The sequence below is a fragment of the Vigna umbellata genome, chromosome 4 (genome assembly GCF_029865625.1).
Source record: "Vigna umbellata cultivar VRB3 chromosome 4, Vumbellata_1.0, whole genome shotgun sequence".
In the NCBI taxonomy this organism is placed as follows: domain Eukaryota; kingdom Viridiplantae; phylum Streptophyta; class Magnoliopsida; order Fabales; family Fabaceae; genus Vigna; species Vigna umbellata.
The window spans coordinates 9,039,710-9,063,634 of NC_142168.1; the positions used below are offsets into that span (position 1 = coordinate 9,039,710).

Genomic DNA, 23,925 nt, shown 5'->3' on the forward strand with positions numbered 1-23,925 from the left:
AAACATCTACCTAACACTCAAAGCAAAATGAAGATATATGGCAAATAGAGGTTGGAATGCCATATGCATATATCACAATGATTGAGACAGAACATAGAACAAGGACGGTGTGCCCTTCAGTAGCAACCACATCGTTTTATGAACACAAAGGTGGACGGTGCTGTTCTAACCAAAACATTACTTTTTTTCTCCGTTGTTTATTCATCGTAATACTGTTCATATTTGTCTTTCAACATTAATTTTTCATCTTTTCAATCAGAAAATTTAAAAACAAAGTTCTACATCAATCAGATAAAACAAGTGACATATATGAATTTATATATACATAAAATACTCTTCTAACAAAAAGCTTTTCGAAATTAATAAATCCGTAAAAACTTGATAAAAAACGAACAATATCTTACAAGATATATGAGTAAGTTCAACTTCCTTACAAATATTTACTTTTTCCCATAGGGAAGTCTACCAGCTACGAACAATTATATCACCTCTCTACAACTAATTATCACGATGAACAAACAAGAGGTTGTAATGATTTGGACGGAAAAATTGTTTATACCTATGAAATGGTGAATTTAATTTAAATGGATATAATTGTTAAGCATAAGCTTCCAAGCATTCATTTTCCTGTTTCTCTTGCCCCAGATTTTAGAAAAGTAAATGGAGGATTACATGCATGATATGATAGTGACAACGTTGAAAGAGTCTACTTAATACTGACACGGTTTTTTGTTTTAGTCACACACAACTTTTCTCCTTTTCCTCGTTGAATGTATAACTAATTCACGCTTGAAACATAGACACACCGAGTTGACGTTTATTTATTATTTTTAATTTATATACCTTCTCAATGTAAATGTATTTCTTCCTTCATAATCATGATTTATACAACATCTTGTGAAAAATATTTACAAACCTGACGATGATATAATTAGAATCGAACGAAAGAATAGTTCATATAATTAGAATCGGACGAAAGAATAGTTAAGAATGAACGATCGGTCACATAAGTCTAAATCTATGAAATTCAAATAAACAATACAAGGGCGAGCGATCAGACGTGAATAGAGATTAAACAAACGTTCTTAAACATCACCAAAGAACTGCTGCAAATCAAGATTAAGAATAAGTGTTACTTAATAAATAATGAGTTAGGATTGGACCGTAATTTTTTACTAATCCTAGACTCATCTCAAAAACTATAAATATAGATCAAAGGTAAGAGATAAATGATTAACATTTATTACGAACTTAAAATTTTACTCTAATACCGATCAGAGTGCCTTTAACAGTATCCCGGATGGTTCGAAACAAGATTTTGACTAAAGCGCACAGGATTACCTAACCTAACTTGGAAAAAAGTGTGAAAACGTATTTTGTGGAGATCCTACCGTGGAAACACTCATGTTATTAACTCACTTATATAATTTTACTTTACAATTTTAACAAATTTTATTCTGATTATAAAATCATTTTAAAATTAAAATAGATAGCTATCTCTCTTTCTAGGTACTTTTTATTTGTATACACTCTAATTGCATATTTGGTTTTGAAAGAAATAAAATCAGATGAAAAAAAAGGAAAATTGCGTAAAAATGTCTTAAAAGAGACTGTATATAGAGAGTCTGTCAGTGCAGAAAGAAACCTCAAGAACGCATTATGAATTATTGTGGTCTTTTCTGTCAACGAGCCCACGTAGAAAAAGATATGGTAGCATTTTCTTATAAAATTAACTTTAATGGTTTTTTTTTGCCTTTTATGTTTTTATTTACTTTTTTATGATTTTGTACAAGTGGAAATTACAACTTTTTAAAAAAAGTAAGTATACATTGACTATAATAATATGAATAATAATTATAATATTATAATAATAAAATGAATATTATTAATAATATTTATTATTTCTTATAAAATAATATAATAATACTAGTAATTATAACTATATTATTATAATAAATTTTAAATAGTAAACAAAAATCACTTGAATAATATTATGATTATTTGTTATGTTACATGTTTGTAAAAAACTATAATAGGTAAATCAAGAGAGAGAAAAAATAAATGAAAAAATATAGAGTAAAAAAGACAATATTTTAGAAAAATGAAAAGAAAATCATAATATATATCAAATGTTACAATATAAGTAATTTCTACCGTATTATTCATGTTACACGCAGCATAAATAATATTCTGAAACACACGTTTTTTAATATTTTCAAAAGCTAAATTTAGTTAGATTGACTTTTGGAAAGATAAAATGCTAAACCTAAATATAATACGCTGTTAAAGAGTTTTTCTTATCCAAATATCTATTATTAAGACAATAAATTAATAAATTTTTCATTTTTTATGGTGTTTATTCTCTATTTTTTATTTAACTTGAGACTTAAACTCGTATTTATAGTTTTAATAAATAAATGATAAGATTAGAAAATCTATCTCTCCCAAATGTCTAATTTTCTGGAATCACAATCACACTTTATTTAAGGAGTACAACCACAATTATTATCATATTTTCTGCTATTTTCCAGACCACATTTCTTTTTATTACGTAGTCAAGGTTGTACAATTATAAAGTGAAAGGTCATCCGCTTTTATGTTAAGAGTGGAAATGAAGCTTAGGTCGTACTAATTGGATTGCAGTGTAACAAATATATTATAAAATAATATTTTTTAATTTTATTTTTTTATATAAAAACAATAAAATAAAGAAAAGTGAGACAAATATATTATAAAATCTTAACATATCAAAATGAATACAAACAAGTCACATATTTCATTTTATTGTATTGTATAAATATTTAAATTAATTTTTTAGTGGCTAATCGAAATACTGAGTTTTACGATGATTAATAAATAATAAGGACTAATATATAACTAGAGGTAAATATAAACAAAAATGAAATTACACGAAGGTAAATATAAATAAAAATGTTATTTTAAATATCAATAATTGCAATTCAGGTTAAGAAACTTGAAATTTTGGGAAAGTCATATTAAAGTGTATCGATGGAGGACAATGACTCACATTTACAAGTTCTTAGATTAACATATTATAGTGCTTAGTGGAGGAAAATAAAATTTAGGAAATGGAAACTAATGTGAACATGAAATCTTATAGTATTTTTACACAGGAACTTGGTTTTCTTTAAGCAGCAACAGATTGCAAAAATTAATAATTTAAATAATCATATTTTTTATTAAAACTAATATAAAATATATCATCAAATAATATAATCTAATTAAATATTATTTTTTCTTTTTCAAAGAAAATGATGAGCAATAAATTATAAAAGTAAATAATTTAGTTAATTAAAATTTATATTAAATATTAATCTAAAGTTTGTTATCTTGTTAGTTTAATCTAATTAAATATTAATTTTATTTTTTAAATAAAACTTTATTAACTTTGTTACAAATCAATAAATGTTAATGTTATTAGTCATATAATTTAAAATATAAATTTGTAAAGAATAATGTTTATGAAAAAAAAGTTATATTTGTGGATTTAGCAACCAATCATTTTCGATCGCTAATACGATGGTTAAAATATTACATTTAAAGATCAAATATTTTTAGTGACTAATACAATATTTAATTTGGTTACTTAAATTTTTTATTTAGCAATAAATAACATTAATTACCATATTAAACATCTTTTAGCGACCAAAACTTTTTATAACTAAAGTTTTACATTTAGTGATAAAAAGTTTCGGTCCCTAATCTATATATTATACACATTTTAGTGACAAACCAATTTTTGGTGACTAATATAATATTATTTCGGTGACGAAGACATTACATATAGTTACAAAAAAGTTTTAATCATAGTCGCTATTTTAATAACTAATTTTCAATTACTACTAATTATCGATACTTTTTTTTTTGTATGTGGTGTATTTAACTTCTTTTGGAGCTCTTTCTATGTAAATAATTTATATGTGTAAATGTTTGATAACCATCCTTCTGTTAAAATTTTTTTTATATTTTATTATAATTTGAAACCTAAAAAATTATAATTTTTTAAGTTTTAAAAGTTTTCGACTTCTTTGTAGTCATATTTCCTCCACCACAACAATCACAGCAATGACTGTACTGCACTATATGGATTTTTTGATATTTTATATTGTTGAATATTTATAAAAACAATTAAATTATTATATATAAGTAAATATAAATTATATTTTATAAATCAATTTTTTAAAATTAAATTAGATATAAAATCTACTTTTAAAATATAATTATAAATTTATTTTAACAAATTTGATAATATTTACTTTTGTTATTCCATTTACTAATAAACCTTTAGACAATTCCAATATTTATAACTCTAACTTTATAAATTATATATATATATATATATATATATATATATATATATAAGTTAGTGTTAAAGTCTACAATAGTTGCTGTGACGGAAAGAACTGTACCAGAGATGGATAACTTTTAAACTTTAAGAGGTTCTAATTTTTTTAATAATAACTTAAGAACTAAAAAACAAATATAAATTATAACAATAAATATATTGTGTATGATACTTATTAGTTGCGTACAAACATTTGTGGTACTAGTCAGAGGCAAGAAAATGAGTATAACAAAACTCAAACAATACTAAAAAATTAAAAATGAAAAAAAAAAAAGGTAAAAACCTCCGCAAACTAAATAAAAAACATTAACACTGAGGTATCTGTGAACGAGGTTTTCGAGATAGAAATAGACAAATAAGTAAATAACACACTTAACCAACTAAAATCCTTTCTAAATTTCTTTTAATTGCGTCATCATTACGTTTCTAAATTCAATCTCGAATCTACAAAATCAATTCTCTTCATAGCAAACTTCATCTTTTTTTTCGTAAGCATCAAATTTGAAATCAAGTAATCGAAATAAAAGGGTTAGGATTTCTAATTTGAGAAAAGGTTGAAGATGATGAACCTAATTTCGTTTTAATGAATTCTAATTTTATAATACTCATTTCAAGTTTCAAAAACCTTTTTTATTTTATTTTTTAATTATACATATTTCACTTAACATGTTATATATCTGTCATGTGTTAATTAATAATTTCACCTCACAGTGATCATTCTCAATTTAATAACAAAAATCTAATTATTATGATTTTTCATTTTTAAAGATTCAATTGAGAAAAAAATTAATAAGAAAAAAAAGACCTATTTAAAAAAAAGTGAACATAAAGACTGTCAGAATAATTAAACCAAATATTAATGATATTTGAACCTTCTCTAATGAAACAAGTTATTAGTAAATATTATGAGTTTATATACCATGTATACTAACAAAAAAAATTTATTGCTAAAACTGATATTGATATGTATTGCGAGCAAGTTAAATGTTAGTATAATATGTATATTATATTGCAAACGTAAAATCATAATTTTAATTTTTTGTTATTAAACAGAAGACTGTCAAAATAAACAATCTTAACACTAACAATTTCTAATATTCTAATAAATGATCATTTTTAAAGTTAAACAAAATAGTTTTTATTTAATTCATTCACTAGTACAATAAGGAGAAACGACAGCGGTTATTTTTGGCTATAGGCAGCGGTTTCTGAACCGAGGCATATACAGGCGAGGTAAAAAGTCAGACACTTTTGGTCTCGGTTGTTAACCGAGGCATATAGTGGCACTCTACGGCCTCGGTTCAGCACCAACCGAAGCATATGCGTTGAACGTTTTTTTAATTTATTTTTTTCGTAGCACATTAGGCCTCGGTTCTTCGTAACCGAGGCATAAAGTTCCACTTTACTGCCTCGGTTCTGGCCCCAACCGAGGCAGTAGATCTATTTTTTGTTTTTTTTTTTCTCCTCCGCTACACATTCTGCCTCGGGTTTGACCATAACCGAGGCAGTAAGTACGTTTTTTTTTTTTAAAGTGGGGTCTGTTTCTGCAACATTCCCAATCACAGAAACAGACCTGCATATCAATTTATAACCAGAACAGTCCAAAATATTACAGAAACGTATATTTTAAATGAAATTCATATTAAAACATAAAATATATTGAATGGAATCATAAATCAAATTCTTAGAAGCATAAATCAATCCAAAATGTAATCATAAATCAAGTTTCAAGCATAAATCAATGCAATGTACATGTTCAATTTATAGTAACGTAGAAAAGCATAAAACAACTTAGAAACATAAACTTAAAACTTAGTATATTCTAATATCTACTACTACATACTATTATATAAACGAATTACATATCTTGCAAGTGTTTTCCTCACAAGTTGGATTGACTTCTCTGGAATTGGAGCAGTCCTATTAAATCTCTGCATAAAGTACAATGATTTCAATTAGTGTATATGAAATCCAAATATAGAGAACATAAAATTCAAACCTAAATATTACCGTTTCCCATCCAGTGGTGTAATGTGCACGAATGATGGTCATCATCCAAAACATAACGTAGTAACCACATTCGTATGACCCCATTTGTCTATTACACTACAATATATCATCATAATTATAAAATGTTAAGTAACATCATTTGAATGGAAGCAAATGTAACAAAGTATGGACTAAAATACCAAACCTTAAGAGAAACCCATGCAAGCTTTTTAGCTGTAGCAGTAGATCTCCCAGATAACATCATATGTGCTGCAAGGGAACTATCAAAAGAAATTCTTTTAGCATACATTTATATAAAAAAAGGACCAGACATTGAGATTCTTACCAATCTACTGCATGTCTAAGAGGGCTGGGAGGAGACTTATGCAACGAACAAAACCAAACAGCCGTGTTCTCCGGTACGGAGATCACAAGTAGCTGCCAATGACACCTGAAATTGGTAATAACTTATGAATGATATACCAAAATTAATAAATGAATGTGTTGAAGTTAACAAACTTCACTTACCCATGTATATAAGGGAGAAAATATATCTCCTTCCCCGTTCCAAAGCAGGTGGTGATGTATGTCTGGATATCATCAAATTTATTTCTCTCATGAGTCATAGAAGGGTCAATGAACCCATATACATCGTTGAACCCCTTCTTGTTACTAACATCAAACAGATACCTAAAATGAAGAAATAATATGATGTAAGTAAGTTCATAAAATACCAATATATATAAAAGTTTTCATAAACTTACATGATCCACAGCTGAATGAGTGTAATATTAATTTCATCTCTCCCCGACGCAAGCTCCCTAACATCTTGCTGATGCAAGTACAATGGGATATGAGATTCTCTTCCAAATGTAGTAGGATCCCAATGTACATTCATCGGCACCTCTGAAATGAGTTTAGCAAGGTCGTCTAACGCACCAAGAGGGTCATCCTCAGATAAATGAGTCTTCTTCGGTCTAGGACTTCCCTCTTGACCTATCTGCTGTTAAATGCAAAAATGGTTGTTATAACGTCAATTAGAAGTAAATATTAAAATTGAGAAGTATATAGTACGAGTGTTTACCGGGGGATTAGATACATGACCAACCAAATGTCTAGGCCAGGCGACAAAGGACCTAAATGCTTCTTCCACAGTGAAGAACTCATCTGTAGGCACAGGAAGAACGGCATCCGCTATGACAACTTCATCGACCGTGACCTTGACCTCATCTTCTGCAAGCTGTACCCCATGCACTACAGTGGCTGTCTCATACACTGTACCACGAGCCACTAGCATGGTCCCAGTATCAGAGAGAATATATAACTCACATGGACGAGTGTCATCCAAGTCGTCCCCTGGGGCACCGGCAGCTGAGCAACTTCCTTTACCGCTTCTACCTGTCAAATTAAATGTTAGTTTATGCATAAAGTAAATTAGTAAGCAAAAATAAATAACCTTACCTGTAGGGGGCACAGCATGTTCCGCTATAGGAGATGGTGGAGGACGATTGCCATAATCCTCATAATGCTGCTGGAACTGGCGCGCAACCATTTCAGCAACTTCATCATATAACTCTGCTCGAACCTTCTTTGTGATCTCCTGCGTCATCTCTTTTCTTATTTCGTCCTTCATCTTTTCATATGAATATGGACGCGAGGAAGACCCAAAAAAATGTCGTATGCCTATGCCAGTCCCAGCAGCACGCACCCGTCCTGGGTGCTCAGGTCGTCCAATAGCTGTGGCAAGAATATCTTGACGACCTTCTTGTGTGAATTGACCTTGGGAGCTCTGCTCAACCAAGGAGTCCTGTCACATAACAAAAGTTCAATGGATTTTTAATATACATGTTAGATATATAACAAAATTAATGTAATATAATAAGAAATGACATCTTACAATTCTTTCAGATATTTCTCTGGCAGACTCGGAAGTGTAGGAGCCCGATGGTCTCATACGGGCTAACTTCCACTTGTCGTGCCGAGATGGTGGTGAAGGAGGAGGAAGAGGGTCATCACCCTCAGAAAGTGGAAGTCGACTATCTGACTTCTGCTTCATTATTTTCTCTTCAAGCTTCCTATATCCACCACGAGACAGGAGGTGTGGATTTTTATTCTGAGCGCTTATTCCCTGTGCTTTTGACCTTTTTTCCTGTGACAAAATGAAACAATTGTCATGGTAAATAATTATGAAGGACGAATTGAATGATTTTACTACACTTACCTGCCACGCCTCAGAAGAACGAAGCTCTACAAACTGACGCCATGTGTCTTCGTCAATTGCTGAATATTTGTTACATGGATTTTCATCACTTTTTGGTCCAAATATATATCTAGACGTCAATTTTGTCTTAAACCCTCGAAAGCATTCTGCAATTGCAGATAAACACCTATTCCTTAAGCTCTCGACGTTTGGCATATCAAATGTTATCTGCAACAAAGAAAGTAATAACCTCATATAAATACAGATTTATCAATATACTGAATATAGAAGATTGAGCAATATTGCTTAACTTACCAATAGATCTTGCCAGATGAGATTCCGATCAGCCTCAGAAACATGGTCAAACGATGGAGTAAGTATAGAGATACGATCACGTGCCAATACTCCAAGGTAAGACCTAAATACATCTGCATTTGGGCCAGATGCAACTCCAGTGACCACGTCAATAATGACAGGTGTTCTCTCACCTGCATTTCTTCTAAGTATAAGCTGTCGTAACCTCGTTGCTCCTCTCGTCCGTCTAGAAGTGGTGGGGACTTCATCGCTCGACAAATGAGGTGACTCAGCCATATATCTGTCACAATAAATAAGATGAAATATAAATAAAAGACTTACATATATTACTTAACAAAAGCCATAAAAATTTAAACAAACATGAAATTCATACATAATCATATGGATTGGTCATATATATATTCCCTCATTGTGATCTTCTCGTATTGCTTGTATATCATCAATTAGAGGGTCGTCATCCAAATTTATTGTCGTTTTAAATGGATGGTTGTCAGCGATATGAATATAACTTAAATTCTCTTCTTTATCTTCAATTTGCCTTTTTCCTTGGAGAGCAACATACCAATGGTCAGATGCAGGATCTTTGACATAAAAAACCTGACTTGCTTGATATGCCATGATGAACGGTTCGTCTCTATAACCAACCTTTCGAAAATCAACAAGTGTCATACCAGATTCATCTATTTTGACACCACTCTTATTGTCTACCCACTTACATTTGAAGAGTGCAACGGAAAACTTAGTGTAATCAACTTCAAATATCTCTTCAATTCTACCATAGTATCTCATGGAACCAACTACAGGATTTTGATCTTTGGATGTGGAAAACTGTAGCGACTCAGCTTCTAGACTGACGCCACTATTTTGAACTGTGCTTTTATCATCCAAAGTTTTTGTATAGAATGTGCAATTATTAATTTCATATCCTGTACAACATACAACATCAAACTTCAAGCCATTTGCTAACCAGAACAAAGTCTCAGAGGACCGTGATTCTTTCGAAACTTCAGATTTGAACCAGGACAAGAATGTTCTGTTATGGTCCATCAACTGCCATTTCTCTGATTGTCGTGGATACTTGTCCCTTACAACGGCTTTGTGAGCTTCCAAAAATGGGATCACTTCATCTGTGTTGTTTAATATGTATAGATGTGCTTGCATCAATTCTTCACGACTTTTCGTCACCACATTCACACCTCGGATGCTTTTACTTGTAGAATATCTACTCAACCATGATGTCCGAGGGACTCCTATCGGATTTGCTTTAGCCATATACTCAGAGCAAAACTCAATACTTTCTTCAGCAATATATCTTTCAATCATCGAACCTTCTGGACGATATTGATTTTTGACGTACCCTTTCAAAATCTTCATATAACGCTCAATAGGGTACATCCATCTTAAGTATACTGGTCCACACAACTTTATTTCTCTGACCAAATGAACAAGTAAATGCACCATGATGTCAAAAAAGGATGGAGGGAAAAACATTTCTAGTTGACACAAGATGATGATAATTTCGTTTTGAAGTTCATCTAACTTTGTAGGATCGATGACTTTACTACAAATTGACGAGAAAAATGAGCACAATCGAGTTATCGTCAGCCTAACTTTTTTGGGCAAAATTCCACGAATTGCCACTGGTAACAACTGTTGCATTAAGACGTGGCAATCGTGAGACTTCAGTCCAACAAGCTTTAAGTCCTGCATTGACACTAAGCTCTTGATATTTGAAGAGTATCCTTGTGGTACCTTGATACTCTTTAAACAAAGACAAAAACTTATCTTCTCTTGTTTGGACATTGTGTAACATGCAGGGGGCAAATAAGTACGTTTACCAATCTCTCTTGGTGCCAATTCTTCTCGGATCTTCATGTCAACCAAATCCAAACGCGCATTCACTCCATCTTTTGTTTTTCCCTGGATGTTTAGTAGTGTACCAATCAAGCTATCACAAACATTTTTCTCAACATGCATGACATCTATGCAATGTCTAACATCTAACTTTGACCAATATGGAAGATCAAAGAATATTGATTTCTTCTTCCAAGGGGTCGCTACAGAAGACTTCTTCGACGTTTTCCCAAATTGATGATGTACTTTATTAACTTTCTCAACAACTTCAAGTCCAGTAAGTGGAATGGGTGCATTGTCTTTCTCTTGTTCTCCATTGAATGCTTTCTTTAACCTTCGATATGGATGATTAGATTGTAAAAATCGCCGATGACGCATATACACTGTCTTCCTTCCGTGTTTTAATTGTTGAGCTGCAGTGTTTTCTTCACAAATAGGACATGCTTTATGACCCTTCACACTGTACCCCGACAAATTACCATAAGCTGGGAAGTCATTAATGGTGCAAAATAACATGGCATGCATCATGAAAGTTTCTGAAGCAAAGGCATCAAATATTTCAACCCCATCAACCCACAACAACTTCAAGTCTTCAACTAGTGGCCTTAGATAAACATCGATGTCATTTCCAGGCTGCTTTGGACCAGATATCAACATTGACAACATCATGTACTTTCTTTTCATGCACAATCCAGGAGATAAGTTGTAAATTATCAGGATAACGGGCCAACAACTGTGATTGGTACTTAAATTACCAAATGGATTCATTCCATCAGTAGCTAAGCCAAACCTAAGATTTCTACATTCTTCACCAAATTGGGGGAATTCTTGATCAATAATTTTCCATTGCTTGGAATCAGCCGGATGACGAAGCATCCCATCAGTTGTTCTCTCATCTGCATGCCATCTTCGGTTTTTAGCGTCTTTGGGATTCGCAAACAAACGCTTAAGTCTGGCAACTAGTGGAAGGTACCAAACTACTTTCAAAGCAGAACCATTCTTTTCTGTGATGCCACCTTCTTCACCGTTTTTCGACTTGTATCGTGATAACCCACATTTTGGACACTTTATCAAAACTTCATTCTCATTCCTATATAATATGCAATCATTCGGACATGCATGTATCCGTTTATATTCCATACCCATCGGACAAAGAATTTTTTTGGCATCATAATTACGATTAGGTAACGTATTTCCATCTGGCAGCATTTCATTCAACAACGACAACAATTCTGTAAAACTCTTATCACTCCATCCATTGCTCGCCTTTAAATTCATGAGCCTTAACACCGCTGACAACCGTGTGAACTTAGTTGAACCCGTATACAAAGGAGTCTCCGCATCAGTGGACATCGTTTCATACACATGCGCTTGGGCAAAAGCTTCTGCGCCAACATCGCGGATCATGTCCTCTAAGTTGTCTTGTTCTGCTTCATCTACCATATCCATTGTGGAATCATAAACATTTTCAGTTGGAGAGACAGTTGGAAAGTCTGTTAATTCGCCGTGCCATATCCATGTTGTATAACTTCGTATGAAACCATCACAGATAAGATGCTCCCTAATATCAGTTGCGTTCAACTTCCTCCCATTTAAACAGTTCACACACGGACATCTGAACTTGACTTCATCATCACCACTTGTACTCGCATTACGTTGCGCAAACTCTATAAAGTCTTCTACCCCTCTCTCGTACTCAGTGCTGATGCGGGGTAAATTAATCCACCCTCTATCCGTACGCATGTTTACTGAAATTGTTTACACAATTTCAATAATCTTGAATGATCACTTTGATCGTGTTTGTATTCAAGGTTTGACCCTATCCCATTCAAGAAGATTCACTTTTTTTAGTTTATTAAACATATCAATTTTAAACAACACATCTTAAATTTCACGAAATTTTGCCAGCATTTCGCATTGGTCTTCAGGTTACACGAAATGAAAGTGATTATAAGTCACAATCAAATATGCACCCGAAGATCAATACAAAACACAACGACAAATTTTCATGAAATTTAAGACATGTATATTAAAATTGATATGTTATAATAAACTATGAAAAAGTTATTACTCTTCTTAAACTGTCCAACCGGACAATTCAAGATTCAATACTTGTAAATTATTATTACCATCTCCTCTATTTTCATTTGTAAAAAGTACATTTGTTCAAAAAGTCTGGAGATAGTAAATAATTTTTGTATTGAATCTCAAACGGGAAACTAAGGCTAAATTACAACAACAATATATATTCAACCAAACAAATAATAACATATGCAACATGCAATATATTCAAGCAAACAATATATTCAACCAAGAGTAAATAACGTCAATTCTCAAAATCTATCTATCTTGTGATTTTTTTATGTCTTATATTTTGTTAACTACCTTGAGTTACACTCTTTGAATCAATTCTTTCTAAAATACTCAATCTTTACTTTTTTAACTAACTTCACTTCCATTTTTTGAATTCCTTTCTTCTAAGTTCTGTACATAAGTTATTCCTATCAACATACATATACAAAAATTACTATAAAAGATTTCTATTTTCCAAACACCATTTTTCAACCAAATGCATAATCAATCCATCTAACTAATTCTTAGTCATACAAACACATAAATTATTTAGATAATAATATAACAACACAAAATCAATATGAATCCCAATAAAAATTACCAGTAGAGAATGGCGACAATGGGGAGAGACCACGGCGGTGTAATGGACACAGTAGGGAGCGTGCTGGCTATGGGGACGGAGCGCTGCTGCAGTGGTGGGGAGACAGCACGCCGGCGACGTTGCAGACGGAGCGCGGCGGCGAGGCAGACGGAGCGCGGTGGCGAGGCAGCGACGAGGCACCAACGACGTTGCAGGAGAAGACCGGAGACGAGAAGCTGGCCAGGAAGCACTGCGATGCTCCTTCTTGCGTGAGAACACCGGAGGTGTGGTGCGGACTGAACGGCGTGGTGGGGCGACGATGACGGAGAACGAACGAGAGGCGAGAGTTTGCGCGAGAAGAATGGAACCGTCGCGGGCAGGGCCTGATAAACAGGCTATATTGCCTCGGTTAGCAAGAAAACCGAGGTAGTAAACATATACTGCTTCGGTTTTTCACAACAACCGGTGCATATACTAGCAGAAAATAAAAAAAAATAAAAAATATAATCACTATATGCCTCGGTTGCACCCAAACGATGCCATAGCTTAAGCTTTCTGCCTCGGTTCTGCCGATAACCGAAGCAGTATTCCTGTCAATCAGACGTTGTGCAGAGTAGTAGCAGAGAAGCAGGCTACGTGGCAAAGGTTTCGGCCTCGGTTCTTTACGTAACCGAGGCAGTAAGATGAATTTAAAAAGTTTGTCAGAGAGAGTAGCAGAGAAGCAGGCTACGTGGCAAAGGTTTCGGCCTCGGTTCTGAATGTAACCGAGGCAGTAAGAGGAATTTAAAAAGTTTGTCCACTGATGGTCAACGTGGTAATGCTTTAGGCCTCGGTTTTTTGGTCACCCGAGGTAGTAGACCCCTTGCGCTTCGGTTCCGTATTAACTGAGGCATATATAGCGCGTTAGAAGGTCTGTTTTGTACTAGTGATTGTTTGTTTACATATGTGAGAATATATATTTTTTGAAGTAGTTTTTTTTTTATTTGTCAACTTTGTGGATGAGATTACGATTCTTAAAATTTTTACTGCATCCTATAATCAAACCTCTTAGTATAATTTTTTTTTTGAGATTTTAATCATAATCCTCTCTATGTGAGTATTTCTATGAATGCTTGTGTGTTTTATGATGTAAATCAAACATCCATCTTTATGGAGAAATAAATGCATGATTTTTTAGATGAAATAAAGGGTAGCCGTTTTTTGCTTTGAGCTATATGTTCAAAGTCAAAGAGTTGAATTCAATAGGCAAAAATAATGATATACGGTGAACGAATACGGCTCCAATTATATGGGAAAGTGTATCCTTTGAACTGGAAAAGAAACACTGAAAAATGAAAATGTTGCTGAGGAGAAATTTACCCAACATACGACCATATAGAAAAACTCTGTCCAAATTCATTGCATAATAGTGAAACTAAATCGCTTGAACAACCTAGAATTCATGCTGACTGAAGACAAAAAGGCACGTTTATCATTGCGTTGAGTGAGTGTGAAACCATTCTGCATGCAAATAACATGACAACCAATGTTTGACAAGAGTAGGAAGGAGAAAGAAAAATCCGACCTGATACATAGAAATTCAAATTTAATTTGAGAATTTAGCTGGATTGGATAAGATAAGCGTATAATGTTGAATAAATAAAATTAAATAAAATGGATAATTATGCTTGAGTTTCGATAATGGATTATAATTTTATAGATATTCGATTTAATCTAAATTTATATTTTAGTATTTATAAATTTTTAATTATATTTTAAATTTTAAACTTTACTTTTGATATATTATTTTGTTAAAATTTAGTAGTAATTTATATAAAATCATAGTCTATTCTAATAATCATTATCAAAATTATAAATGTCATTTTTTTGAGTTAAATATCATTATATTTATTTCGTTTATTCAAAATATGCATTAGACTAATATGTAAGTTCACCCTACATGTCCTCTTCTTATTTGAGTACACCATAGATATGCTATGTTAATTTAAATATACACATTCTTAAGTTTTAACACTAACACGGAAATTTAACCATATTTATTACTTTATCACAATCAAATACACAAGATATTGTCCGCTTTGAATCAAATTTTAATGAATTTTTGCTTTTGGTATCACTCTAAAATACTTTTTATCAAATGAGGAATTTTATATGTATATAAACTCATGTTAATCTCTTGTTTTATTTGATATGAGACTTTTGTTATATATAAGAATACTTTTACAGACAAATTACAAAAAGAGAGAGAAAGGATCACGCGGGATTTCGAAACTATCTCAAAAATTAGAGAGTTTTGTTCACATATAAATGTGAAGTATGTCACTTTTGGAGTGTTTAAAAATCTTCTTCTATATATAATATTTACGTATGGGTTGACAGAATTCAATTGTCCCATTTTTAAATGTATTTGTTACTGATAATAAACATTTTCATTAATTATTATATATAGCTACAAAAGAAATATAATTATGTTTATAAAGATGATATCTTTGATGGCAGAAAGGTAATTGAAATAAAGCTATTTTGTTGAATTAATATAGATTAATACTATTAACAACTCAACTTTTGTTTTATGGGATACCAACATGTTGTCTATTTTGGAACATGTTTCTTATCCTTAAATGTATGTTATTTTTATTTTTTAGGTTAAATCGTTTGATAGATGTTTATCACTAATTGAAGAATTATTTTATTTATACAGAATGGATTGGGTTTTATTTTTATAAAAAAAATCAAATATAATGAAATGAGATAATTGGATTATCACAACTTATATAAAAAATAAATAAATAACTAAATTGTCATATTATGCACGTCTCTTCCTACAAAAATCCTATTCCTAGAGTCTCCCCAATCTTCAATCCCCTACACTTAATTGTTACTAAGATAAATATTACTTTATGTTTGATTATATCGAAACACACCAGTCGTACATTTAAAAACCACCTATATATTGAACCTATGCTAATTTGACATTCTCTACTCATATTAATTGTTACTATTTCAAAGACAAAAGACATATTGTGTGTATACATGACATTCATCCTAATAGAAATTCCAAATAAGATTACTCATTAATGTATATATATATATATATATATATATATATATATATATATATATATATATATATATATATATATATATATATATATATTTATATTTATATTGATTGATTGATGTAAGGTACGTGTTGAAAGTTTCATAAAAATAGTAGTATCAATGCAAATCTTACTTTTCAAATCAGTTAAATTAAATTTAAAGTTTATTTTTAATCGTCAATAATAGGAAAAGTGTCAATAACGTATTTAATTCCTAAATTTTGTTTACTTTTATCTTTAGTGTCCAATTTAAGTTACTAATTAGTAACAAACCCTAGGCTTGGTGCATATATGAAGTGATTGGTAACCATAGCTAGGACCTTCCCATATATAGCCTTTGCCTTCTCATGCGTACATCTATTTTTGCTTCATGTTTGAAGGCATGCACACGAATAAAAAAAGTTGAGAATAAAAATAAAATTGGAAAATAACAAATAGAAAATATAATGAATAACGTGATTGGAAATAAACTAAAATAAAAAATATTAAATGAGCGTTTGTCTGTCCATGATGCACGTGAAATTGTGGTTCTGAATATAAACAACAGAATCTTCTATAGTACACATACTTATAACTCTGCATAGACTTTATTGTCCAACTTGATATGGTATTTTTTCTTCCATAGATAACTATTATGATTATCTCTTATATCTGTTTCCATGGTACGAATGGAGTTAAAAAGGTGAGCGTTGTTTGCTCCAACCTAACTTATATATGGCCTTTAAATGGTAGCACAAATCTCAGAGAGTTTTCACGATATGGAAACAAAATAAACTTTGTTTTATCTTATTAATTATGTTTAAATTTAAATACTGTTTAAAATAGTGTAAGACAATGTATTTGAATTTTTCTAATAAGCTTTGATTAAAAAAAAATAAAGTTTTTCTATGGTGATAATTTTGAAATTATTTATAAATTATAGACTTTAGTTTATAATATAAGTTTATATATATTAGTATAAACTTCGGTTCTACGAAAAACCGAAGTCTATTATTCTATATAGAGGTTAAATTTTAAAAAAAATTACCTTATGTCACAACAATTATATATATATATATAAGTTTGTTTTATTATTTTATGTTTTTGGCTAAATGTTTAACTGTTTTTATTGATTGTATAGTGACTAATATTCAGAAAGATATTTTTTTCTATCATTTTCTACTAGTGGGTACTTAAGATAGGCTTATCCTTTGAAAAAGTATTGTCCTATGTGTTCCTATATACACGCTTCTCAATCTTTAGGTCCCAAATTTAATGCTATGACAAAATGAAGTACTTTTATTCCTTCCATTCGATTTTCCAATTTTTTAAAATTTAACTGTATTTTAATTATCAAATTATTTATAAAATAAATAAAAAATATTTACAATAAAATTATAAAAACTATATTTTACTATCATTAAAAAAAGTAAACACATTAATAAAAATGAAAAAGATAAAAAGTTATACCTCTTTACTGAAAAATGATATCGGAAATGTTATATATGTATTTTTTATTTCTCTCAATAATTTTTGTTATAATAAATTATTTGTCCAATTTTTAAAATTTTAATTTTTCATTACTTCACGTGTTAGTATAACAATATTAGATTTAATTAATAATTTATATTTATATTTGAAAATATTCGTTATTTTTTTTAAGTTGGACAATGTCAATTCTTCCATTACATTATCTATAACAATGTTTAAAATGGATGAGTTGACATGCTGGTGATACTAGGTATAACCACAGTAGGTATAAAAAAAACATACAAGTGACTGGTAGAGATACACGTCGTCTTCTTATTATTATTATTGATAATAATATTATTATTACTGTAAACACATATGCTTGTATATACACGTCTGATTTTTTAAATATTTGTATTGTATTATCAGTTAATAAAATATGTAAATTAATTAAGTTAATATATAAAAGAAAAATAAGAAAAATAGAAAGAAGTAACTATATGTTATTGATAGAAACTACAAATATAACAAACAAACAAAAGAGAGGAAAAAAATTAAGAAAAACCTACAATAATTTTATACTAAATATTTTAAAATAGTGATTATGTCTACAAAATCTAACAATTATACTTTTAAAAAAATTAAATTAATAATTATATTATAAAGAATAAAATAAAAATTATGTACAAAAAATAATTATCTCTTCATATAAAGGTATAGATTAGTAAAAATACATATGTTATGTGGGTTTACTTTTCTTCATATAATAAAAACCAATAAAATTATAATTACAAAAATAAATATACATTTATAATTTGATTATAGATAATTTTTATTGCTTTTGAAAATAATATTTTATTAAAAATAATAATTTAATATATATATATATATATATATATATATATATATATATAATTTAAATGAAACGGTTAAATTAAAAAATAAAAATGGTCATGAAAAGATAAAATTGATAAATGGTTACTTATTAAAGGGTAAAAGTGAAAAAACAAAGTTGCACAGAAAAACAATACTCTTTACATAATACTATAAATTATTATTATTATTATTATTATTATTATATTTACTTTTATTATTACTATATTTACTATTAATATTTTAGTATGCCAATTCATCCAATCGAACATTTTACTTGTATAAAAATATTGAGGAACAATGGAATATTTGGTTCAAATATAATAACCAAAACAAAAATTTTAACGTATCTGAAATGTAACTTCAAATATTTTTTAGAGAGACTTTCTCTTAGAATTTAAGATATTTGAAATAAACTAAATATATTACTTAATCTGTTACATATTTAACATAATATTACTCATAGTAATTAAAATATAGCTATATTCATTAAAGATAATTATTAAGCTTTTCATTGTTACATTTGCCATGCAATAAATCATCACTTTTTCCAAAATCACATATATGAATGATTAAAAGCTTTTGCAACATCATATCACCCAAGTGTTAAGTATAATATTTTATTTTAATATTATATAACTGTTTTGAATATGGGATTGAGTATTTCTTCAAAATACATCTTTATATTTTATTTCGAGTTTGTTTAGATAATTCTGAATTTCGTTAATCAAAATCTTTTATTGCTTGTATTTCAAACCATTTTCATTTTGGATACGGTAAAAAATACGTTAAGTCAGTAATTGATAGGGTTAAATATGTTTTTAGTCCCTAAACTATTGGTCGTTTCTGGTTTTGGTCCTCATTTAGCAACAAATGAGGACTAAAACCAAAATTTCGATGACTAAAACGAACGTTTCGAAAAGAATGATGATCAAATTGTACCTTACTTTGAAAGAGGAACGAAAACCAGAAACGACCAACAGTGTAGGGACTAAAAACATATTTAACCCTAATTGATATAAAGTAAAATATTAAATTAGCAATAAATATAATTTTCTGTCTCCTTATTTTTTATTTTTATTTATAATTTTTTGGATGAATTAGAATTAATAAAATTTTAAAAAATTCTTATAATTCATTATTTATTATTCTTACTTTTAACTTTTATCTAATCTTAAATTATTTTAAAAGTTATAAATTAAAATCAAAGATAACGAAATAGAAGATTACAATTGTGAATTTAACACTTTATTCTGATCATTTATTAAATTAATTATTCACTTAAACATCAAAACGCTTTTAACAAATATCTCAAATAATTTAAAATACGAGAAAAAAATTTTTGATTAAAAATATTCAAAATTATCTAAACAAACTCGAAGTAAAATGTGAAAGTATGTTTCAAAAAATATTCTATGCTATACCCAAAACAATAGTAATTACTATAAAAATCATTAAATAACATCCGTATTAATATTAATTTAAATAAATAAGTTTATGATCATATTATTATAATAATACCTAACATTGCGCCGTCCAAACAGTCGGTGATGACAAACACACTCTTCTCATTTCTTTCCATTTTTTCTGTTTTTCTGTGTTTCTTATTTTGCAGAAACAGACAAGGATGGTCAAACATCATATGTATATATATTACTCATTCCGTCACTTCTACTTCTTTTTCATTTGGATTTTTTTTTATATATGATACATCACTTAATAATTATTTTTAAAGATATTTTAGTCATAAAACATAATATTTATCAAAATAAAAAATTTAAAAAAAAAATAATGAATATAAAGTGTTTGTAAAAGTTTATTGGATTTAAAGATAATAATATTTTTTTATATATGTTTTTAGTTTTTAAATTTTTAATGCTAAATTAAATTTTATTCATTTTTAAAACTTACTTTATATATTTTGGTTCTTAAATTTTAAAATGAGTGGATATAATATTTTAACTCTTATGCTACGTTCAATTGGCCTGATTTACTGTCCCATTTTCTCTGATAAGAGAAGATTTGAGGGTTGTAAATGACATTTTACAATTTTACAATAATGTCCTTACTTTATCATCATTGTTATTTTAATGTGTATGTAGGAAAGTTTATTTAAAATAATCCTTAACAATCAAATACATGGTTTTCAATTATTATTTAAAAGAAAAATTAATACAATGTGTCAATTAAATACTAATTATAACAATATTTAATATCTAAATATTTAGTATTTATTGTTATACCAAATACATTTTACTCTTTATTTGTTATAATAATAATTTTTTATATAAATAACTTGTTTATAATATTTTATAAACAAAAAAAATCCTAAAAGAATATAGTTAATTATTTATTAGTTTTCTTTTAATTCTAATATTTAAAAAACAATTATCATAAAATATTTTAATCATAAATAACATTTTATATTATTATTATCAAAGATAATTTCGTAATCTATATTATTTATTTATTAAAATATATTTTATATGTTAAATCTAACCTAAATTTTTGCAAATTTTATTTTCAAATTCATTCTCACTCATCCCTAAATTTCTATAAAAACAAAAAACAACTTATTCTCAAATTCTTTGAGATCCATCTATTTTCTCTCCTTCAAATTAATCCTTTAAAACAAACACAACCTTAGTATTAATATTTGCATTTTTTAACACATTTTTACTTTAATATCAATCAATGGAGAATTTTGTTTGATATATCAAAAAAATTTAACATAATTAATCTAAGAAAAATATATCATTTATTTTAAAGTTTAAAATTTAAAATATATCAAAAGTATATATATATATATATATATATATATATATATATATATATAAACAAATTTTAATTTCACATCAAAATTTAATGAATTAATTTAATGACTTATATTATATTTGACCTTTTCCTTTCGATCGTAAGAACACCTTTTAAATGAACACTTCAATCAATTCACCCATTCAGAAACAAATCATCAAAGTCATTTCAACTATACGTATTTTATATCTTCAAATGGCTACGTGGAGTATTTTTGGTCTCTGCTTTTCATCACTTAATCTTCTGTTCTTTAATTTTGCATATAAAGTTATGATAACATTTACTATCAAAGAGTGTTTTAAGTAAAAGATTTTTATCCATAATATATAATAGAGAATATGATGAGGTTATTATATTATATATTTGTACATTAACTAACATCATTAAAACAAAAATAACTTTTAACGTTATTTTAAGTTTTTTTACGTATGTTAAATGTCCAACAACATAGCGGAAGACTATATATTGACACATGTTGTCTTTGAATAAACTTTAATTAACGTCTGTTGTCTTATAAAAGACGTTAGTTAATGTATGTTGTAAGAACAACAAACGTCAATTTATGGATTTTTTTTAAAAGAATTTCGTCAATATTTTCTTCCACTAAAACCATAAAAAATCAATATACAACACAAGAATACACCACAAAAATTTTCAGAATTTAAGCAAGTAATATCAACCAATGAAAAGTGCAACAACCAATAAAAATGCAACGACTAATATACATAAAAAACCAAAATGAAACTAACCGTGAAGGTGAAGGAGTAGACATGTGCCACTATGAGGGTGAGGAGAAAAACGCGAATATCGGTCTAAAAATCACTGTCGTAATTGTCCTAGAACACGCCCAAGAACTGCACCTAAAGCCAACAAAACGAATTTTAATCAATGCAAATGAAAGATAATGGTTCCAAACGTATTATAATAAATGCAAATTGATTTTAAATGGTGCAAAGTTGAAGAAAACTTACCTGAACGTTAATGGCAAATAAGAGAAAGCAGAGGAAGATGTTGAACGCAACGAGAGAAAAAACGCGTAACTAATGCTCACGTTCTAGAGTGGGTGAAAATGTAGGGTATTTGATGTCGGCCCCCCTCCAACCGACGTCAAAGTGCTCTACGACTTCGGGCCCCCTTCCTAGCCAACTTCTAAGTGATAAAAAAAATTAATATTGGTGCAAAAAATGAGCTAATTTCGCACCTTTCACTAGTGAAAAACTGTTTTAACTAGCACAATAGGCTTCAAATTAGAAGAAACTGAAACCTTTTAAAATGTGGTGGCATTTTCGTAATTTCGACCAACTTATACGCCTTAGTTCAAAGGGAACCGAGGCAAAAAAACCCATATTACCTCGATTAAATTAGCAACTGAGGCCTAAAACCCTGCAAAAATTTTTTCTGTCCCTCTACAAAACAGACTTTTGGCTTGACACCTTTTTGAAAAGGACATACTGCCTCGGTTCTACACATAACCGAGGTAGTATGTCCTGTGCAACACTGACAGTTTTTATGTGAAAAGGGTTTTAGGCATCGGTTGCATTAAGAACCGATGCGGTAAGGGGTTTATTGCCTCGGTTAAAAAAAAAGAACCGAGGCAGTATCTCTTTCGATATTTAACTTCTTAGAAACGTAAAACCTTTTAACCTAATGTTCAATCTTCTTCCTCGTCGTGTCCCCCTTCTTCCTTGCGATTTTCTTCTTCTTCCTTCCTGTTTCCTCTACTTTTCTCAAGCAAAGCTCTTGGTTCGTTTCTCCTTATTGTTTAATATAAAATATGAAAACATTAGACTAACATTCTAATTTCATTACACTATATTAACCTAATGTTCATTGGTGAAGTAGGTTTTGTGGCGTTGAAGTGGGAAACAATGCATCATAAACTTAAAATTTGTCCATTACAGAATAAAAAAAAAAGTGATTTTGAATAGGGAAAAGACCCCATTTTCTGAAAAAAAAAGGACATCTACCGCCTCGGTTCAAAACCAATCGAGGCAAAAGACCCCCACATATTGCCTTAGTTTAGAACCGAGACATAAAACTTACCCCTTTTTTCCTCGCCTGTATATACTTCAGTTCATGAACCGCTGCGTTAAGGTAAAAGTAACCGCTGTCGTTTCCCTTTACTGCACTAGTGTTTTTGACGTTTGTGGGGAAGGGGGCCGACGCTAAGTGGCAAAAAAAAAATAATATTGACGCCCAAATGTGGAAATTTTGCACCTATTTACATCTATGGGAAGGGGAGTCGACGTCTAAGTCGTAAAAAACAATATTGACACTTAAATGAGATATTTTAGAACATTTTTGACGTCCG

General features: G+C 29.5%; 1 protein-coding gene across 1 annotated transcript; it reads right to left on the reverse strand.

Annotated features, from left to right (window-relative positions):
* Window positions 1-7,388: 7,388 nt before the first annotated feature.
* Window positions 7,389-7,964, reverse strand: LOC148199200 (uncharacterized). Its single transcript, XM_088112595.1, has 2 exons — window positions 7,817-7,964; window positions 7,389-7,753 (listed from the first exon to the last, which is right to left on the reverse strand). The coding sequence occupies exons 1-2, from the start codon at window positions 7,962-7,964 to the stop codon at window positions 7,389-7,391; spliced, it is 513 nt and encodes a 170-aa protein (XP_087968721.1).
* Between the last annotated feature and the right edge of the window lie 15,961 nt (window positions 7,965-23,925).

Bases quoted from the DNA above. Each gene is read 5' to 3' on its own strand.
- LOC148199200 (XM_088112595.1), bottom strand. From the start codon at position 7,964: ATGACGCAGGAGATCACAAAGAAGGTTCGAGCAGAGTTATATGATGAA. The intron at 7,754-7,816 runs GTAAGGTTATTT...TTAATTTGACAG, and splicing joins ACATGCTGTGCCCCCTACAG to GTAGAAGCGGTAAAGGAAGT.